General features: G+C 40.6%; 1 protein-coding gene across 1 annotated transcript in view; it reads right to left on the reverse strand.

The window, feature by feature from the left end:
• Nucleotides 1–21,112, reverse strand: part of SVEP1 (sushi, von Willebrand factor type A, EGF and pentraxin domain containing 1) — a 176,449-nt gene that overhangs the window by 57,347 nt on the left and 97,990 nt on the right. Inside the window, exons 22-36 of the mRNA XM_081804083.1 lie at nt 20,779–20,892; nt 19,425–19,538; nt 18,403–18,604; nt 15,383–15,540; nt 14,354–14,555; nt 12,149–12,324; nt 8,996–9,120; nt 7,903–8,026; nt 6,987–7,157; nt 5,854–6,027; nt 5,292–5,411; nt 3,524–3,700; nt 3,211–3,295; nt 2,387–2,578; nt 1,315–1,482 (exon numbers count right to left, since the gene is read on the reverse strand). Of these exons, the coding sequence (XP_081660209.1) occupies nt 1,315–1,482; nt 2,387–2,578; nt 3,211–3,295; nt 3,524–3,700; nt 5,292–5,411; nt 5,854–6,027; nt 6,987–7,157; nt 7,903–8,026; nt 8,996–9,120; nt 12,149–12,324; nt 14,354–14,555; nt 15,383–15,540; nt 18,403–18,604; nt 19,425–19,538; nt 20,779–20,892 (2,302 nt within the window). The remainder of the gene's footprint in view (nt 1–1,314; nt 1,483–2,386; nt 2,579–3,210; nt 3,296–3,523; nt 3,701–5,291; nt 5,412–5,853; nt 6,028–6,986; nt 7,158–7,902; nt 8,027–8,995; nt 9,121–12,148; nt 12,325–14,353; nt 14,556–15,382; nt 15,541–18,402; nt 18,605–19,424; nt 19,539–20,778; nt 20,893–21,112) is intronic.

Genomic DNA, 21,112 nt, shown 5'->3' on the forward strand with positions numbered 1-21,112 from the left:
TGGGTTAGCCTGGTGATGGGTATTAAAGAGGGCACGTTCTGCATGGAGCACTGGGTGTTATACACAAACAATGAATCATGGAACACTACACCAAAAACTAATGATGTAATGTATGTGATTAACATAACAATACAAAATTTAAACAAAAAGATTTGGGATTTCCATCAGCTATTCATCTAAGTGTTTGACTCTCAGGAACTTTTTGCAAAAAAAAAAAAAAAATATTGTCACCACCTGCTGGCAGTCCTGTACTACCGGGATTGTCCTCTCTCCAGGTGAAATGAACTTCAACTTCTATGATAGAATAGAAACTGCCATCTCATTTGTGTTTCAGTCATAATAACGGCAAAGTTGGTTGAATTAATTTTTTCCCCCTGGCTAGGCCAGGCTTTATACTAGGCATTTTATTTTTCACAGTATCCGTAAGTATGAACCTTTAATGAAATTGTTTTTATGTAGGACACTCGAAGCACAGAGAGGTGATACAATTTTCCCAAAGCCACACAGTGAAGGACAAAGCTGAGCTACAAATCTAGAAAGTGGCAACTCTCTGCTGGTGCTGCTTCCAACTGTGTGAAAAATACCTCTGGTCAATCTGGAGCTTCATGAAAGCACTATTATTCATGGTGAAAATATTTATTAAAGGAGCATGGGGGGTGGTGGGGAAGCAATGAAATAAATTCAAGTCAGAAGTCCTGGGATTCACTTACCCCTCACTTCCTTATCACCTCCCTGAGATGCTAAGCAGACACCACCCCAGGGGGAGCCTCCCCTTTCTCTGTACCTCATAGGGCTTTTGTGAGGAGCCAATGAGACAGTGAGTGTGAAAGCCCTTTGTAATCTGCTTCCTTGTTTTTCAAATTTTACCTCTGAATGAACTGAGATCATTAAAAATAGAAAGACCTGAGCTTTATGATCTTTTTTCCCCTGCAGACATGTCACCTTTAGGTTGTGACTCAAAGTCTTGCCTTCAGGTTTGCAGAAGATAAATACACAAATGCCTATTTAACCGACCGAGCCACCCAGGCGCCCCCACAAATGGCTATTTAAATGTGCTTTTTGCATCTTTCAGTGAAGTAGAAAGCTATTTTCCACTGTATTGCCCAACGTCCATTATTCGAGGCTTAATTTGAGAAGTTACTCTAATTCCAGAAAAACGCTGTTGCCACAGGAGAAAACAAGAGCATAAAGCTCTCTCTGGCCTTGGCGGCTAGGAAACGTAATTTAGTGTTCGATGGAGCCCATCTCCACGGCGGGGGCCGTGTCCACTCCCTCGAGGCTCCCAAAGCTTCTTTCCCTCACACGGTTACTCACCCTTCTTTGCAGGTGTAAGTGACAGTGTTCCCAAAAGTGAAGTTCCTCCCAGTGATGACAGCATCTTTGATGGCCGGTGGCTCCTCACAGACCACAAGATGGCAGGTAGGTGGCGCTCTGTCCCAGCTGCCTGAGGCCGAGCATCCAAGGACAGAAGGGCCCTGTAAGCTGGGAAAGAATGGCCATTATTCACTGCTCTGGAGACGATTGTGAGCCGGCTCCAGAGCGCTTCTGTCAGCGAATGGGCTAAAACAACATCACAACAGCTGCAAAATAAAATGTGCTCCCTGGTGCTGGAGTAGGGCACTCATCACCTGGATGAGAAGAGGTTAATAGTCTGGTTGGGATCCAGCGAAAATGGAGACAGACACCCAGGAAGTCATGGTAACTGAGGTCCAAGGGCACAGTCCTTGTCCCGAGCCTGGGCAGGTGCACTGCGTTGCTCGTGACTCTGACCTCTGGTCTTCCTTTGATTTCGCAAACCTCGCATCCCAATGGCGTGGCTTAGCCACCTTTGTTTGCCTACCTGAATCTGCCTGTCTGTATCACTCAACTCTCTAGTCACTGGATCTGTTTCACTTCAGATCCTGCTGACCAAGTTTCTGACTGCAGCCTCTCCCTTCTGTCCCTCTGTTGGAACACACACGCATACACCCCCAGGCACAGCACTGATCAAATCAACCTCTTACAGTATTAAGAACCTGGGCCCTCACCCTGACATGCTTTTGTAACATCCCATACAATTTTCAGTATAAGCGTGGTAAGTTATGTACCAAAAAAAAAAAAAAAATCCAGATATTGTGTTAAGCTTCCCAAACACTTTTTGCTTTCATGTTTAATGACTGTTTACAGTGACTCAACTAGAGCCCTCAGAGTCAAAGTTAGGTGGAATATTTCCCTAGGCATTCCCAGCACTATAAGCTAGTCTTCATGAAGCAGCAAATTTGAGAGTATCTTTTGCATTTAGAAACTTGTATCTAAAGTCAGCTAGTTATATACAAATGAAACCTACTTAGTAAATAATGAGTAACAGGGTATTTTAGGAAGCTTGGCTGGTGTCTATGGACTTTACCTGTATCCACTCTCACATGAATATGATGCAGTAGAAAGGTAGGTAAGCCCACTCAAAATATATTTCCCATTATTTATGCTTTCAGGGCTAGAACACTTGACCAGTTCACACATAGGAAGAGAATGACTCCAAGAACCGCTAGCAAGACAGGATGATTCTTTATCACCATTCAGTGTATATCCTTTATTACACCTAAAGAGGATAAAGGGAGATTACTGAATATAATTTCCTTTATTATTTGCATAATTTTATCAGTGCCAAAACCTTTAAAAATATTGAGAATTTACACTTTACAATTTATTGGAAGAGTTCTTTTTTTTTTCCTACTGAAATAATGCTTTGAAATGATTGTTTTCCAAGGCTGAACACTGTACATCTCCCCCATAGGGACCTTGCTGAGTGGTAAGTAGAAAAATTAAGAGTTTGGCTTGCCCCCAGTTTATGCCATGGATTAGTAGCTGCGAACAGAAAATTCCTAGTTTGAGAACAGTCTGGTTTAGTATGAGTGCCTGAGCCAAACCTCCAGCTTATAACCAAGAACATTCCTTAGCTTGCAGGGCCTTCCTCCATGGCACCCATTCTCAGAGCACCTCAACGATGCTGGTGACAATAAGTTACTTGTCAAGGGATTTAAGGATTCTAGACAGGACTGCCACCATTAGGTTATTGAACTTGGTTCCTTCGTACTACACATAATTCAATTAATTTCGTATTAATTAAAAAAAATCCTCTGGGATTCTTCTTCTCCCTTTCTTTCAGTTTTAGATCACAGCCAGCACATCATCAACAACTTCTACAATGTAGTTTTAATCTTACACACTTACCTATATGTTATTTTACTGCCATAGGTAAATGCTGATCCATCAATGCCGCCATTTTCTGGGATAGCAGGTGCACCACAGTAAACAGCTAGAAGGTGGAAAAAACAAAGGAAGTATTGCTTTTCTGGCCAGCATGTAAAAAAATCTCTACAAGCTCAAGGGCACCTCTAAGTTATCTTGTCATGTTTAAAGATGAGCCCAATAGTTGGGTTTTAAATACAAAGAATATTGATACAACCTAACACGTGACACAACTATCCCTTAAATTTCTAGTATTGCCAAACACCATGAATCTGGGGGAATTTACGAAACATACCTTCGCAATATGGTAACAGATGACTCCATTCTCCAGACTCCAAACACGTGATTGTGGTTACTCCCAACAGCTGGTATCCTTCCTCACACGAGAAAGTGACTTGGGCGCCCAGTGTATAAACCTCACCAGAAGAGTGGCCATTTTCTGGATTTCCTGGAGCCTTACATTTTATAGGTTCTTGAAAAAGAGAGAAAGTTTTTGTGGGACAATGAGTGGTGTTTGCACAACCATGCAGGGTCTCACAGCAAAAGAATTTCACTACAGTTAAAGTACCAGTTAAATCTTGGGGGAAAAAAGCTCTTGAAGGGAGACATGGGAAGGCCTGGGATACACTGGACATTAGACCAGAACACACATTTAACAGGCATTTAAACTACAGTATTTTGAAACACAGTGACTAACAAAAATATACAAAATTTACCTGGCTGAAAGGGAGCTGTTTATTGGGAAGTAGTGGTGGTACCAGGGCATTTATTAGGAGAACTTTAGCTGCTCCTACCTCCCCCAACTTCATGCCTACTTTTTAAAAGCAATTGGCTTTCTATCAAATTGATGTAAAGGCTGTACCTTAGGCAGATTTGAGAAAAATTCCCAGCCTCCCTTTCCAAACAGACTATGGATCAGAAATCCCTCCTATGTGCAAATTTGGGGGTGGTCACCACTTCTAGGAAGAGAAATAAGTTAAAGGGATATTTAGGACTAGACTTGGATATGAGTAAATGTAATACTTGCATCATCAAAAAGGGAAGATATATTGATTCAATCTTTCTGAAGGTCATTCTGGCCATATAAATCAAGGACTTTATTTGTATTTTTAAAATTATTTATTTATTTTTTTTGAGGGGGTGGGGAGGGGCAGAGGGAGAGAGAGAATCTTAAGCAGGTTCCACACCCAGCGCGGAGCCTGATGCTGGGCTCAGTCTCACGACCCTGAGATCATGACCTGAGCCAAAATCAAGAGCCAGACGCTTAACGTACTGAGCCACCCAGGCACCCCAGAAGTCAAGGACTTTATTTAAAAAAAAAAAAAAGATTTATTCATTTATTTTAGAGAGAGAGAGCGCACACACGAGCTGGGGGAGGTGCAGAAGGAGATAGAGAGAGAGAGAGAATCTCCAGCACACTCCGTGCTGAGTGTGGAGTCTGATGCGGGGCTTGATACTGCAACCCTAAGATCATGACTTGAGCTGAAATCAAGAGTTGGATGCTTAATTGACTGTGTCACCCAGGTGCCCCATAAGTCAAGGACTTTAAATGAACCCTCTCAAAAAGTAAATGCCATCGTAAGACTTGATTTTGAGAAGTCCTCTTAACTTTCTATTTTCTGGGAGTTGGGCCTGTATTATCAAAGTTATCACAAAATCTAGAGATGTGATAAGGGAAGAGGTCAGTTTTTTTTCAATAACATAATTCTGTGTGGCTTAGGCACTGATGGTGAAGTATCTATCTTCTTTGCTCTGATTGAGGCCATAGAGGCCAGCGATTATATTTCTAAATCCCCTCTGTTATTCTTGTACTATAGAGATGTTGCTCCAACATTCTGGTGATACAGCGGGCTCTCAGTTTTATTTTTCAGAGATTGGGAAGTTGGGAGAGGCACAATGCTAATTTAAAGCTCCTTTAGTTACATGTCTTTTTAAAAGATGGTTTTTATCTTCTCCACCTGTCCTTTGAACTTGAAAATACTGTTGTATTTTTAAATAACATACATTTGAAATATATAAATAAAAGAATTAATAAACTTCCCAATTACACATGTACTAGTTACCTGCACAGTTTTTACCATCTCCTGTGTGGGGTGGGATACATGAGCAAATGTAGGATCCATTTGTATTCAGGCAGGAGGCATACTCACTACAATCTGACCCAACTGCGCATTCATCAACGTCTAAAATGAAGATAGCTTACAGGTAGTGAAGTTGATTGATTTTTCTTATGTATCAAATACTTGTTTTTACTTCTAAATCATTACATATCACTTAATGTATAACACCATAGATATTTCGATATAGTGAAAATATACTGTAGTAAATATAGTAGTCATGATCACATTGCAGATACACAATAAAAGCTATTATTCCCCCACTTGATAGGTGGTAAGTAGAAGAACAGAGATAGATGAAAACAGTCTTAATACTGAGCCTGGTAACAATTCCAAATATTTCTGGCACCTCTAGGGACAGCTGCTTTGTCACTGTGGCTTGCCCAGAGCTTACTGGGATGAGATGAAGTTAACAAAGGAATGTCACAAGAAAGCCTCAGGAATTTGGGAAGATGGTCTCCCAGGGAGCTAGCATAAACCCAGGCGGTGCTGCCAAGATTGATCTCACCAAGGCATGACGGTGCGATGCCATTCCAGCTCCCATTATCTGTACAGAACATCCTTGAATCGCCCAACAGGTAGTAGCCATTGTTGCACTGATAGGTCACTGTGCTGCCAGCATGGAAGTCCTCAGCTGAATAAAAGCCATTCTCCAGAGGGGGTGGCACCCCACAGCTAATGCCTGTAATGTGGCCAGGAAGAGCACAACCACGTGAGGAGCAAAATGCTCAAAGCACATTCTGTTTATATTCAGCTAGCGGTTAAGCGGGACTTTCCCATTGCGCATAAACACAGATCCAGAGCCCTCGAGGGGTGGCAGCCGGCTGCAGCCAGACCTGTGCCCTCGGCATCCAGCAGATGGTCTGGCTCAGAGCAGGCATGCAAGTCATTAATTAAAAAAAAATAGTTACGAAGGTCCTGCTAGACACTGCCGTAGGTGCTGACGTTACAGTAATGAACCAAAGAGAGAGACTCCTGCCTTGTGGAGCCTACTATGTAGTGGGAGTAGAGAAACAAGCCACAGAGAAATACATATGTCGGTGAGAATGGATGCCCCGGAGAAACTTTGCTGATCGCCCTAACTAATAAAGCAGTCTGCTTCCACCCAGCCCCTCACTTTGGATTTCCTTACTTTGCTTTATTTTTCTCCAGAGCTCTTACTTCTGGCCCTTGCTCTTATTTACCATAAATAAACAATATTTACTTGTCATTTCCTGTCTCTCCTATTCTGGTGTAAACTCCATAAAAGAGACTTTCTTCCAACTGTTGCATCACTAGAACATAGATTGCTGTCTAGCACATAGTAGGTGGTTTAAAATCGCTGAATAAATAAATGACTTGATGCATCCAACTCAAGAGATCTTTTCTTGTTTCCTACCCAGCCATAACCCATCTCTCTTGGGGCTCCAGCTCCCAGCTCTGTCTTCCCTTCCCATCCGGTTCCCTGTTGCACCTGGGGTGCAACCACAGGGCTAGTCTCTTCATCACCCATCCCCCTCATAGAGAGGGAACTATTCAGTGAATAGTTACTGTGTTTACTATTGTGGTGTATTTAGCTTTTATCTAGCATTCCTGAAAAATGTCCCTATGCTCCAACATCTGTCAGGAGCTACTGAAATGCCTTCCACAGTGGCAGCTCACGTTCGCAGTGGGGGAGTGGTTGTGTCCATTGTCCTTGATTCAGACAGTACTGCACAGGGTTCCCAACCATCTGGAAGCCTGGATCACAGAACACACTGATTTTGGAGCCTGGCTTTAAGTCGGCCGACGCAGTTCGCAGATGAGGTACCGATCCTTCTAAAGGTGGGCAATCTGCGGGAAAAGAACACAGGCACAGAGCTTGTCAGCACCCTCATGGCAACATCGCCAGGTCAAGAGTCTCAAATCACATGTTGCGCCAGCATCTGAGCCTTTCTACTGCTACCAAAACAAGGTGACATGTGACCAGATCCCTGGCAAGCAAAATGACTAGAAAAAGACTATTTGAGGCCACCACTTTTCCTCTTGCTACAGAAGTCAGCTGAATATTTTAAGGAAAAAGTGGTATTTTAGAAATATTAATGAAATGTACTTACAAGTTATCAAAACCCATGAATTCTAGGACATCTTTAGAAACTTCTTCAAATACATTGAATTTTATGATCAGAGTTTGATTATTTGGTGTGCAGACTGTCATGTCCATTGCTTTTCTCCCTGTGCTAACGGCTGCTAGGAAGTACCCTGTTGTGAGTACCCCATCTCACATAGGAGGATAGGGCTTTGGTGGCATTTGAAAAATTAACCATATCCTTCCTCTCATCCTATTTTCCTAATCTTGTTTTACCACTGTCTAAGTTTTCTCCACAATGAATTTTGTACTCTCCAATACAGCATGTATTTAAGTATTAAAAAAATAAATCCTTTGGATAAAGGTAGAGTAAAGGTGAATTGCTAGCTAAACAATAGACAGACAGGCACACACTACTTGACCAACGGTGAATTCTGAACAGTCTCCTTTTGCAGGAAAATCTCGGGAGTAGTCAAGAGATGGCAGTTTACAGAAGAAGAACATTCTAACCAGAACAGAATATGCTCTTGTAATTGATCTTCACTTTTCCCACAATTCCAGACAGGAAATCAGGCCAGGCTAACACATTTCCTTTTTTGAGTTCCTCTGGGCATGAGGTAGCCAGTGATTTCACCTGGAAGTTTAAACACACATCTTTAGATAAACCTTATTTGATTCAATATGACAGAGTTATTATACCCTCATTGAGTCCTCTTGAAAACATTCACAGATCTGAGGGAGAAGGTGGTGAAAGGAAGGAGGCTTTTGTACAGTACGATTTCAGGGGTAACAGAGAAGTCTCTTCCCTCCCTCTCTCTCCTCCATCCCCATCCTCCCCTCTCCCAGATATGCCAGTTGCCAGATAGTCTGAAATTCTGACTGAGAAAAAAGCTCTGCAGTTTATTAAGGTGTTATAGAGGTTCCCCACATCTCATTCTCCTGTGTGCTGCCTCTGATCTAGAGGTGGGTAAACTGAGGCCTGGGCAAGTTCTGCCACTATAATAATAAGGGTAGACTTCTAGAAGCCCTCGCTTTGTGGCAAACAAGACCATGATGATACCTGCCGTGCTGTGTGTGATCATGCCGAAACTCTACTATGCTATCTGTTCATCCTTCACAGATAAGAAAACCGAAGCTTCGGCAGATGGAGTAACATGTTCAAAATCAGCACTACAAGGCTGTGGTCCAAACAGGGATTTGAACCCAGGCTGTCAGACTCCAGACTGGCTTTAACCACTGGCTCCTGTTACTCTCTAAGCATTGCCTTATGGCCAGCCCTCAATTTCTGCATCTTTAGTCAGAGGGATGTGAACCAGTATTCTCTCTGATTCTCTCCAGCTTGGAAATTACAAGGTCTCCTAAAATAATCGTGTCTAATGAAATTTAAAAACATCACCAAGAAACTGAAAAGGGGATTAATTGAAAGTGACTGCAGATAACCTCTGCTTAGCTTCGTCCACGACCATAGCATCAAATGATATCGGTGGTCAAGTCTGAAAACCCAGAGGCTGCAGTAAGATATGGGATCATTAGTCTGTTCACATTTTCACTAGGTTTGTACCTTTGTATCTCATTACTGTCATACACTGAAAATGGAATTGACCTGCTGTGGAGACAGGACAGAGTCCCAGAGGTTCAGCTGGCTTATGGAACCCACAAAAGACTCAGCTGGGTTGAATCCCTCTCCTTTTTGGTCTTGTTCTTGCCCAACAACTAAGGCACCACCACCTAAAGAGAGGAGAGAAATAAGGAGGAAAACTGACTTCATGTCTGTTATTCCAAACATGCTAACTTAATGAAAGCACTGACAATATAAAGGTATCAGGGAAAATTGTTGAAAAACCAAATTACCTACATTCACTGTATGTTTTACCTACAAGGACAAATTCAATATTTTATCTAGAGCAACTTAAAAAATAGTCAGAGAGGGTTTAGAATATTATACCAGATTTACAAACATTTAACTATAAAAACTACACATATATATATGTGCATGTGTATTTTATGTCAACAAAACAGGTAAGTTCTATTTTGCCTCCTTTATTCCAGGAAGTTACCCTCCATGACAGACTACCAGTAGCTGCTCTTCATTTTCTTCTTCGTAACCCTGAAATGCTTAAATTTCTATCACCAATTCCAAGATGACCTCTAAATTTGCCAATGGCTACCTCACTGCCAAATTCAATGGAAACTCATATTCACCTCTGGTGATTTCTCTTTCTTGTTGGTTCCTACTGGGCTATTTCATTCTATTAAACTGTCCTTCCTGGATGTACTGGATGGTCTGTGTTTGCCCCTCCAGAGACACCTGCCACCCTTCTCAATTCTGCTTTGCGCCCTCAAAGGCTGACACCATCTGGCTGCCTTGTTCCTCTCGCTTCTGTTTATACCTGGCTAATGGAAGGATCAACCCAAGATAAGGAAGTGGGATGAAAGAGAAGCTTAATTTCCTGGATACCTTCCTCCCAGCAAGGTTTAGGTTTGCCTACATTCTGGCAACAACTCCCACTCCTTGTCATTTTGGGCCTATCTCTTGTGCCATTCTATTGTTGCTAGTCATGAGTGTGTTTTACTTTCATATTTTGGTTCTCTTAATCTTGCCCACACCTTTGCAAATCGTCCCTTCCTTAAACTCTCTTTAGTTCTCCTCCTTGGGGATACCACCTGTTCCCTGCCAGGGGCTGGGCTGATTCCACTTTCTTTTCGTGAAGTCATCCTTTCCTGGTTCTTCTTGAACCTTTGTGCTCATTTTGCCTCTCTTCTCTGCCTACCTCTTAAGATACTGAGGCACCTAGGCTTCCACCCCTGGCCTCCTCTCTTCTTCCTTCAACAATCTCCCCATCTGATCTCACTCACCTGCCAATTGATATATGTAGAACCCCTTTTCATGATTTCCCAAAACTACGTCCTTTTCTTATTAATCATTAAAAATTAATACACGTACGGGAGAAAATTTGAAAAAATAAAGCATAACGAATTCCTCTTATCCAGAAAAAAAAAAATCATTTAACAGTTTTGTGTATTTCCTCCGAGGTTTTATTTTTATTATTTTTTTAGTATATGCGTATGTGTGTGTGAGAGAGATTTTAAAACACACAACTCAGGATCATACTATATATGATGTTTGAATCTGGCTTTTTCTTCTTGGACATGCTCTCATTTCATGAGTTTTAATAGCTGTTTTATATATGAATGCACAATAATCCATACTTTGCTTAATTAGTTAATTAAACTACCATTTCTTATTGGATATTGGAGTTGTTTCCAAGTTTGGTAGTGAAGTATCACTGAGATAAATATATTGATACATGAGTATTTATTCAGATCACTGATTATTTCCTTTAGTCTGATTCCTGGTAGTTGAATTGTTGGTTGCATACCAAGGGTTTCTCTAAGGTTCTTCTTTTTTTTTTTTTTAAAGATTTTATTTATTTATTTGAGAGAGAGAATGAGATAGAGAGAGAGAGCATGAGACGGGGGAGGGTCAGAGGGAGAAGCAGACTCCCCGCTGAGCAGGGAGCCTGATGCGGGACTCGATCCCGGGACTCCAGGATCATGACCTGAGCTGAAGGCAGTCGCTTAACCAACTGAGCCACCCAGGCGCCCTTCTCTAAGGTTCTTGATGAAAGTTCCTAAATTGCTTCCCAGAAAGGTTGCATCAGTTTTCATACCAGCACTCTAAAGTGTCTGCTGCGCCGAATCCTTGCCAATCACATCCTACCACTAAAAACAACTCTGTCAATTTGATATAAAGTGGTATCAACCTATGTTTTTAGTTGCATGTAGTCCTGTGATCAGAATTCAAACCCAATATATCTAAAATCAAATAGAAATTCTTCCTTCACTCCTAATCCCTGCTCTGATAATTGTCCTTGTTCCTAGAATTCCTCTCTCAGATAACAGACTCTTCAATGGACCTAGTCACCCAAACTGAAGCCAGCCATTCACTAAGCTCTGTCAATTGGAGCTCTGCAATATTTATGGACTCCAATTCATTCTTACTGCTGTGGTCAGACAACCATCTCCTTGGGTGGCTACTATTACAGTCTCTGTGCTTTATTTTCCTATCCCTGTAACCTATTTTCACTCTTCTATCAGGTTTTTCTTTTTTAATATAGAGAAATGCTTTTTTTTTTTTAACCATAAAGGAAATATATGTTCATTATGAAATACGGGAAAAGAATAAAGAAGAAAATAAAAGCCACTTGCAGTTCCACTATCCAGAGAAGAGATAGTTGAAAACAAGAATACTTAAACACAAAAAGGAACCACCGCCCCACTTCACCTGATAATGTCACTTCCTGTTGAAACACTTTTAATGTTTCCTTATTTACTACAGGGAACCTCTAACTTTCCTCTTCATAAAAGACAGAGTGTTAGCAGTGCTCCAGCTTATACACTGGATATACTTGTGTCCTATGTAAACAATCACAAAACAAAACAAGCAACCAAAACATACCAGTAATTCCTCTCCTCCTTGGAAGACAATTTAGTGACCTTCCATGGTTAGCTCAGCCTGCACCTTGCTAGTCTTACTATAAGTCCCCAAATGCATTTCTTACACAGAGTGTCACACAGCTCACCTAGGAAAAGCTTGTAATAATTCAGTCTGGGTAATCAGGGAGTAGAAAATGGGAGAGATAACTGTTGACCTTTGTGTAGAACCAAGGACAAAAAAGCTAGCAAACTTGACGTTCATCTAAGTGCCACCACGTCTGGCATCTAAGGGAATGATATTCCTTTAGCTAAGACATACCAGGTATGGGTGAACCAACAGAGAGGCCCACACCACCGTCAGATAGTTTCCCATCGATATAGACCTTCCAGGCTCCATCAGAACTCCTCCAAGTGATTGCAATGTGATGCCAACGGTCATCATTCACGGAGGGACAGTCTGTTATCTTTTCCTTGCCATTCACATAAAGAACCCAACTGTGAAAACATTCCAGGTAACAGAGTCATCAGTCATACAACGTAATCTCATCTATGGGGCACGTTACTATTTTTCTTCTTTTCCTTTCTTTTTTTTTTTTTTTTGTATGTAAAGCACTTCGAGGACAGCCATTACTTCTTTTTCTCCATTGGTCACATTTCATACAGGGAGAGTTGATTTATAAATGACACTTTATTGTAGTTCACTGAAAATTAGTTTATATTTCTTAGACACGAAGGGATAGGAAATAGTCTTAGGATAACGAGAGAAGTTGATCCAAGTTGAGATAATTTACCAACTGTCTATTCCGGAGGGAGTGAATCAAGAATGGAAGGAATGAGAGTTGTACAAACATCAGACTGGTTTCCTTCTTTTGGAATGGATGTTTTCCTAAGACCAGGAACTAACTTCAGAGGTCTCACAGAAAGTGAGTTCTCTCTCTGGGTTGCCAAAGCAGTCATATGGCAGACAAAGTATGTCGATCCAAAGGCAAGCCTAATTGGAACTAAACAAAGATGACCAACAACAAGAGGTTTTGAACAACCATGTCACTTTGGGGAATATCAAAGATATTAAGCAGTTTATTTATTTATTTATTTATTTATTTAAAGATTTTATTTATTTATTTGAGAGAGAGAGAATGAGAGACAGAGAACAAGAGAGGGAGGAGGGTCAGAGGGAGAAGCAGACTCCCTGCCGAGCTGGGAGCCCGATGCGGGACTCGATCCCGGGACTCCAGGATCATGACCTGAGCCGAAGGCAGTCGCTTAACCGACTGAGCCACCCAGGCGCCCCGTAAGCAGTTTAAAGTGAAATATCTTCAAAAGCAATTGGAGTAAAAGAAAAAAATTAGGGAAAATTGATAAGGAAGAATTCATTGAATACCTCTCTCCATATCTTCTTAGTCCTTATTCATAGATATTTATGGAAAAAAATGGTATTTTTATAATACTAATTGCTTCCCCTTTGTGTTTTCCCATTTTCCTTCCCTATTCAAGTGGATAACAGGTTCTCTCTTTATATATATTTTGCCTCAGGGGAGGTTTGTGTAAATTTCTTGGATTTTGTTTTTGAAAGTTTCCACTAAGAAGAATAGGGTTTGAGGTTGGGGAGAGTTCTACCAGAATAGCGACAGTCCCATGGGCTGAGGAGAGGCAAGAGGGCTCAGTGGGGCCTGCACCCTGCTCAGTAGCAATGGGACAGAAATTTGGGTAGATCTTAGATGAAAAGGCCACCACAGAATCTGTCTAGACTGAAGGTTGTGATTCCACATGGCAAAGAGCTGTGATTCTGAAGGACCCACAGGGGCTGAGGCAGTTCATAGCCCAGTGATAAGCACTGTGGACAGAGGACCAGTGATGGAAGTCCTAGCCAAGTCTGTGGCTCTTTAGCAAGACTCTGTGGGTTTCCGACAATCTGTGAGAATCTAAGATAGGAAAAGCACTTAGTACGGAAAGAAGGAGGGAAACAACCAAGGTTGGTCTTTCTGACAGCCCAGAGAGATGCGGCCCTGCAGTTGAATTAATTGATCCAAAGAGAAATAAACATCATCTTGTACACCTGAGTCTGTAGATGGATTCCTATTTAATGTATGTGTCTCCCATGGGTCAATAATGTCACTGAAATCCTTGAACCCCTGCAGGTTTTGATATATAAAAGAAAGAGCGTCAGTCTTAACAGTCAGTCTGAGACTTAGCTCTATCACTTCCAGGGTGTGAGATTTGGGGCAAATCATCTAGTCTCTCTGAAACTTTGTTTTGTGACCTAGAAAACCAGTTCCTCAGGCCACTGAGAAGATCAAATGAAGTAACACTTAGCAAAGAGCAAAACATAATCCGTGCATAAGGCGCTATCATTGAAACTTTGCTCTCTTACAGAACGTGTCCAGATGCTCTGTTTGACCATTGTCATTGCTATCCTGCTGGAGCACCTGACTCCCTTGCTCCTCTATCCCCCAACACCAGTGTCAGTTCTAACTTGGTCCCAGGATAACATCTAGAGTATGGCTTTCTTGACATTTCTGCTTACCCATTATAATCGGTCAGGAGGAAGGTATTGTCACTGCCATTCTCAAGTGCATAGGAGATTGGTGTTCCATAATTATTGGTGTCATTAGATTTCATCCAGAATGTGCAGCTTACAGCCCAGAGAGATGGAAGCACACCATCTAGCATGACGTAACCATAGATACCCGAAACTTCAAAATCCAGGTTAAAACCTGAAGACTGGTCTGCAACAAATAAGAAAGGTGTGTCGACCGCGGCACTTGGGAGGCATTTTTCAATTGTGTAAGGTAAGCAGTGGATTTGCAGTACTATTGTCAAGGAAGCCCATTTCAGTCAATATGATGATGTGAGAGGCAGTTTCCACATTAAATATATATTATTTACAAAATATATAATACATTCTTTTAAGTAAAAGAATCAGTAACTAAGATAGGGAAAGCACTTAGTAGTGTAAGGAAGCAGAGAAACAGGGACTAGCTGGAAGGAGAGATAGAATTGGGAAGTTAATAAAGACAGGGGACAGTAACGCATGTCTGTATGCTGATGGGATGACTCCGTAAAGCAGGGGAATTGAGGCTACAATAGAAAAGGGGGGCAACTGCAAGGGCCACATTCCACCTCTACTCAGGGCCCTCGTTCTTCCCTATTTCATGAGCAATTCAGCTCTGCCCCAATCCTGCATACCCCACTTAAGAAAACAAAAGTCCCACAGCTAAAAGACTCCAGCACCCTGAGAAAGCAGCTTAGCTGAGTCTCAGACATGTCTGTGGACTCTGAACTCCTAAATCAAGTGTCCTTTCTAAACATGTAGAAGGTGAAGAGTTCTACTAAATTCAATTTTCTCTGTTTCCCCTCTGAGCTTCATTTTCCTCACCTTTGCTATTGGGGATAATAGTACCTAGTTTGCTGGATGGCTGTCAAAATTAAATAAGTATAAAATGCTTAGCATCATTTTTGGTATGTAGACAGTGCTCGGAACAGGTAAAAATTGACATTGTTACGATCTCATTATTTTTAGTATTGTTATTAATAACACTGAGCTCATATATACCTGTTTCACACCTGCTGCCTGAAAATCCCGGCTGACATTTACAACTGTATGAGTTTAATTCATCCACGCAGGTGGCCTGATTTCTACATGGGTTAGACTGACATTCATTGATATCTAATTCACAGTGTGGCCCCGTGAAGCCTGCTGCACATTGGCACCTGAAAGAAACAAAATGTTATTATTATTAATGTTAGAAATGCATTAGAAGGGGCGCCTGGGTGGGTCAGTTGGTTAAGCAACTGCCTTCGGCTCAGGTCATGATCCTGGAGTCCCGGGATCGAGTCCCGCATCGGGCTCCCTGCTCGGCGGGGAGTCTGCTTCTCCCTCTGACCCTCCTCCCTCTCATGCTCTCTGTCTCAAATAAATAAATAAAATCTTAAAAAAAAAAAAGAAATGCATTAGAGGAAGTCTCCCATTTATGACAACATTGTGTCAACAGACTTTGAAAACTGAAAGGTCACAGATGCAGAGAACAGACTGGTGGTTGCCAGGGTCCGAGTGGAATGGGAGAAATGGGTGAACTGGGGTTTTGCTTTGTTTTTAATTTAGATAAATTGAGTAAACAACTCTGAAATGATGAAACATATTTTCCACATCAAAAAAGTACCTTAACTGTTAGTTACCTTTTTTTTTTAGTTCATTTAATTAAACCCATTTAAGACAATATATATCTGAAGTGTTGTAATAGCAAAAATAGAGTAGGAAGTGGTTCTGGTCCAGGCAAATTATTATTTACATACCGGGAGTTTCTCTCCCCATAGAAGTGCTAGGAAAAAATATAAAAAGTTCACATGCTGTTCCAAAGGCTTTATATATATTAAACCAGTCTTTATAACAATGAGGTGACATTGTTATCATTCCCATTTTACAGATGAGTAAACTGTGGCTCAGAGAGGTTAATCTGCCCAAGTCTCCTTGTTACTAAGTGATGGAGTAAGATTTTAAACCCAATCTAGGGCCTTGTTCTTAATCAGTATGTGGTATAGTCTCTGTGGTATGCAACGAACCATTTAAACCTATCAGAATGGAAAATATATCTGATAATGTCAAATGCTGACAAGGGTGTTGTAAACTGGGAAATCTCACATAGTGAGTAGAACTACAATTTGGCAAAGTTGATGGTCTGCATTCCCAGAGCCTGTATATCCATTTTGACTTACGTGCTCTAGGAAACTATTGCACGGTGCAAAAGGACACATGTAATGAACATTTATAACAGCATTATTCTACATGTTTATGAAGAGAATAGGAAAATAAACCATGGTATAATCATTTACTGGAATACTAATCAGCAGTTAAAATAAATAAACTAGAGCCAAATGTATCAACCTTGGCAGCACATAATGTTGAGTGAAAACAAAACCCAAATTGCAAAAGGATGTATATAGCATAATACCAATTACGTAACATGGGAAACTATACTATGCATTGTTTATGTAGTAACATACGAAGTCTGAATGAGAAAGACAGACACCGACTTCAGAACAGTGGTTACTACTGAGGAAGAAGAGGCATGTGTGTGCGTGCGTGCGTGCGTACTGGAGGAATTCCAAAACTATCTTTAAAAGGTATTTTTTTAAAACAAGAGATATGAATCAAATATGGCAAAATGCTAATGTTTGATAATTACCATGATGAGTGTGTGACTTTTATTGTTCTTGGTAATTTTTTGTATGTCTGAAATATTTTGTAATTAAAAAAGGACCTGTCCAATACATGATAATTAACATTGTCATTAGCAGGTTTACATTGGAATTGACAGGGGGAGGTCTTTACTGAGTTCTCTGCATTTGATGATAAATCTGTTTTGGCTAGAATTTCACTCATCTTTATCTGCCCATGTTTGATATTCTAGCAATCCAATATCCTTGTCTATGAAATAGGTTCACTTTGGGGACAACCAACATTCCCTTTGAATTAGGAGAGTTTACCTTCACCTTTCCTCTAGTTAGGATTTATACAAATTTGGTATTCATCAATTGTTTTTGACTCTGGGGAGAATTTAGAACTCTTGTTATCTGGAAATGTCTCATTGCTTCTGGTTAGGTCAGAAGATGTAAAAAGCCTATGAAAAGATGAAGCTACACTGCTAAGACTTCCTTTCCACATCAAGAGTGAAAGTCTCACCGGCAGAATGGGTTGCCTATTTCTTCTGGATCATGCCCTGGCTATTTGTTGGGGGGACAGTATTGAAGGGGGCTGAACCACAAGAGGACTGGGAAATGTTGCAACTGGGGTACTCTTTTCCCCCTTCCTTTTAACTTTTATAAACTTCCAGAGACAGTGGCATGTCGAGGACAATAAAGTTCCCTAAGATTTTGCAAGCAAGACCAGTCCATCTTTTGTACTGCAGAAGCCACAGACACTTCAAGGGGAACAGGATGAGTGTCAGTTGTCAAACTGTGCTCTCCTGGCACCCCAAGAGCTGCCTCAGAAAGACGAAGTATGTCTCCTCTACAAATACTACTGTTTTCAACCACAAAAGGTTAGGTTTTATTATTTTACTTGTTTCCATTCATATTAGATTTCTTAAGAACCAAGAGTTACTAAAATAAAAGAAAAATGTTTGAAAACCACAGACATAGAATGTAGACTGGCTCTGTGACAGGTTGATGGCACAATTCCTTTTGACGTTAGCTAGTGCAAAAACTCCGGCTAAAATACAAGACACTTGACAATGAGTTTTGTCTAGTGCTTCGGTATTTGTTTCTGTGTTACTCTGTTTCCTTTCATCTTTTATGACTTCCCAAGTACACAACGGTGGTTTCCAAATTCGGCTGTGCATTAGAATCATTAGGGAACTTAAAACATACAGGCTGCCTATTTAAAAACTACAGACTCTACCCCAGACTTAGTGAATCAGAACCTCAGGTGGTGGGGAAAGTCTACTGCCGCCTATCCTTGGGCTAGAATTAGGGAGTGGCTGACTTGGGACTTGAAGTAATATTCCATAAAGGCTGCAGAAGGACTAATAGTTGAGAAAAGAAAACCAGTGCAAAGAACCAGGCTTAGGGTTTTACCTGAAGCTATTGGCACCATCTTTACAGGTAGCTCCATTTCTGCATGGTTGACTGAGACACTCATCCACGTTTTTTTCACATCGGGTACCCAAAAATCCAGGAGGGCATTTGCACAAGAATCCCCCAACTTGATCTTCACAGACTGCATTATTTAAGCATGGGCTTGACTGGCATTCATTGACTTCTGTTTCACAGTGCAGGCCTGGGGACGAAGCAGGGTGAGAAAGAGCCCAAATGTTAACTGACCCCCCTGGGAAACTAGGATCGAAGTGTTGACTTCTTGAAGGACGTCGCTCCTAAAGCATCGGAATGGAAGCTGCTGAACTACTCGCCTCTCACACTGGTTTGAGATCTACTCTTGAATGAGCTTTTGCTTTCGTAAGTCATTTTAGGATTGTGTTTTGGATAATCTGCTCTTTTGATCTTAGGTCTTTCTGAAACTGACATTCGTAACGGACATCTAATTGAGACTATGTTAAAAAATAAAACTAGCAAATTTAGTTCAAAATTTTCCTGTTTCTTTGACCTTGCTTTTTTCCTGTTTCTTTAACCTTGCCTTTTTCCTTCACTGGTCATTTTTTGGGGGAACTCTCTCTTTATAAATTATATATATATAATTTATATATATGATTTATATATATGATATATATATCATATTGTTTAGCATCTATTTGCAATATGATCTTACATGATTTATTTCCAGTTCCTTCTTGAATGTTTATCTTAGCATACAAGCTCTTGTCTTCTCTATGTCTCTTTCTCTGTCTCCCTCTCTCGCTCTCTCTCACACACACATACACACACTTTTTTCTAAGCTGTTTGTGAGTAACTGCACCCCTGATGCCCTTTGACCCCAAAATACTTCAGTGTGAATTTCCTCAAAAAATAAGGACTTCCTCTTGGATAATCACAGCATGGTTACAAAATCAGAAAATGAACATTAACATAATATAATGTTTAAAAATGTAGTAATTTGTGGTGCTTTGCAGGATAATATGCCAACGCAGGAAGAATGGGCTCACCTGTGTATCCTTTCATACAGGTGCAGCGATAGCTAGCCAGACCATCAATGCAGGTTCCTTTATTTAAACAAGGACTAGAGTAACACTCGTTTATATTTTCTTCACATAGTTTCCCTGCAAAGAATCACAGAATATTTTAGCTTGGAGAAGACCTGAAAGTTATTTTAGATGAATAGTTTTCAAGTAAGCTGTTCAGGTGTAACAGCAGAACAATCAGAAATTGTGGCTAATATGTTTGTGAAAAACTTTGCCAAATAAACTGAAATAAAATGTTTTCTTCCATTCTATTTATTGCAAAAATTTTCTAGCAAGAAAACTGACATTTTCAACATACAATGGAAAATGATAACTATGAATAGCTAGCTTTTTTTTTTTTTTAGTTAGGATGATAAGTGTGATCTATTATAAAAATTTTATATTATTTTCTAGTTGTTCATCCCTTTGTTGAATTTATTCCTTCAGTTCTTAAATATGACTTATTTATCTACTAGTTGCAGGTTTATACCCTTAAAAAACATCCCCAGTAACCCACCCCCAGCCCCTGACAACTACCATTCTACTATCCATTTCTTTCTTTTTTAAAAAAAAATTTTTTTTTTATTTGAGACAGAGAGAGAGAGAGAGCACAAGCGGGGAGGAGGGTCAGAGAGAGGGAGAAGCAGCTATCTGCTGAGCCCGACATGGGGTTCGATCCCAGGACCCCGAGATCATGCCCTGAGCCGAGGGCAGACACTTAACCGACTGGGCCACACAGGCGCCCCTCTACTATCCATTTCTACGAGCTTGCTTTTTTTAGATTCCACATAAAAGTGAGATCATACAGTATGTCTTTCTCTGTCTGACTTATCTCACTTAGCATATGCCCTCAATTTTTATCTCATGTTGTTGCAAATGGCAGGATTTCCTTCTTTTTATGGCTGAGTAATATTCCATTACATATAACTCAATCACATTTTCTTTATCCATTCATCCCTTGAGGTACACTTAAGCTTGCTTCTGTATCTTGGCTATTGTGAACAATGCTACAATCAACAAACCTTCCAGATAATGATTTCATTTCCTTTGGATAGATACCCAGTAGTGGAATCGCTGGATCATGCAGTAGTTCTATTTTTAATTTCTTGAGGAGCTTCCATACTGTTTTCCATAGCGGTTGCACCAACTTACATTCCCACCAACAGTGCACAAGGGTTTCCGTTTCTCCACATCCCCACCAACACTGTTATCTCTTGTCTTTCAATAACAGCCATTTGAACAGGTGTGAGGTGGTATTTCACTGTGGTTTTGATTTCCAGCAATGAAATTTTAATCATTCCAAGGTTTATATTGTAAAAACAAGAAACTTTCTTCTTACCTGCGTAACCAGGTGGGCATTCACAAATGAATTCCCCAATTAGGTCTTTACAAATTCCACTGTTGAGGCATGGCAGTGAGCTGCATTCATCAATGTCTGTTTCACACTTTAAGCCTGAAATGCAAATGAAATACTGAAGGACAATCAAAGAGTGGGATCAAGAGAAACAGAACCATGATCATTTAAAGGTAATTATCTCAATAATCTGAATTTATAGGGAGTGGTGGTGGTGAAGGAAAGGGCAAAAATTCCTTAAGTGCTATCATCTAGTTAAGTATTTAGTGAAAGTACTGCCTCTTTCTAGAGATTCAAGATATCTTGGGGCACCTGGGTG

This window comes from Leptonychotes weddellii, chromosome 14 (genome assembly GCF_054177405.1).
Source record: "Leptonychotes weddellii isolate Sample4059 chromosome 14, ASM5417740v2, whole genome shotgun sequence".
Classification (NCBI taxonomy): domain Eukaryota; kingdom Metazoa; phylum Chordata; class Mammalia; order Carnivora; family Phocidae; genus Leptonychotes; species Leptonychotes weddellii.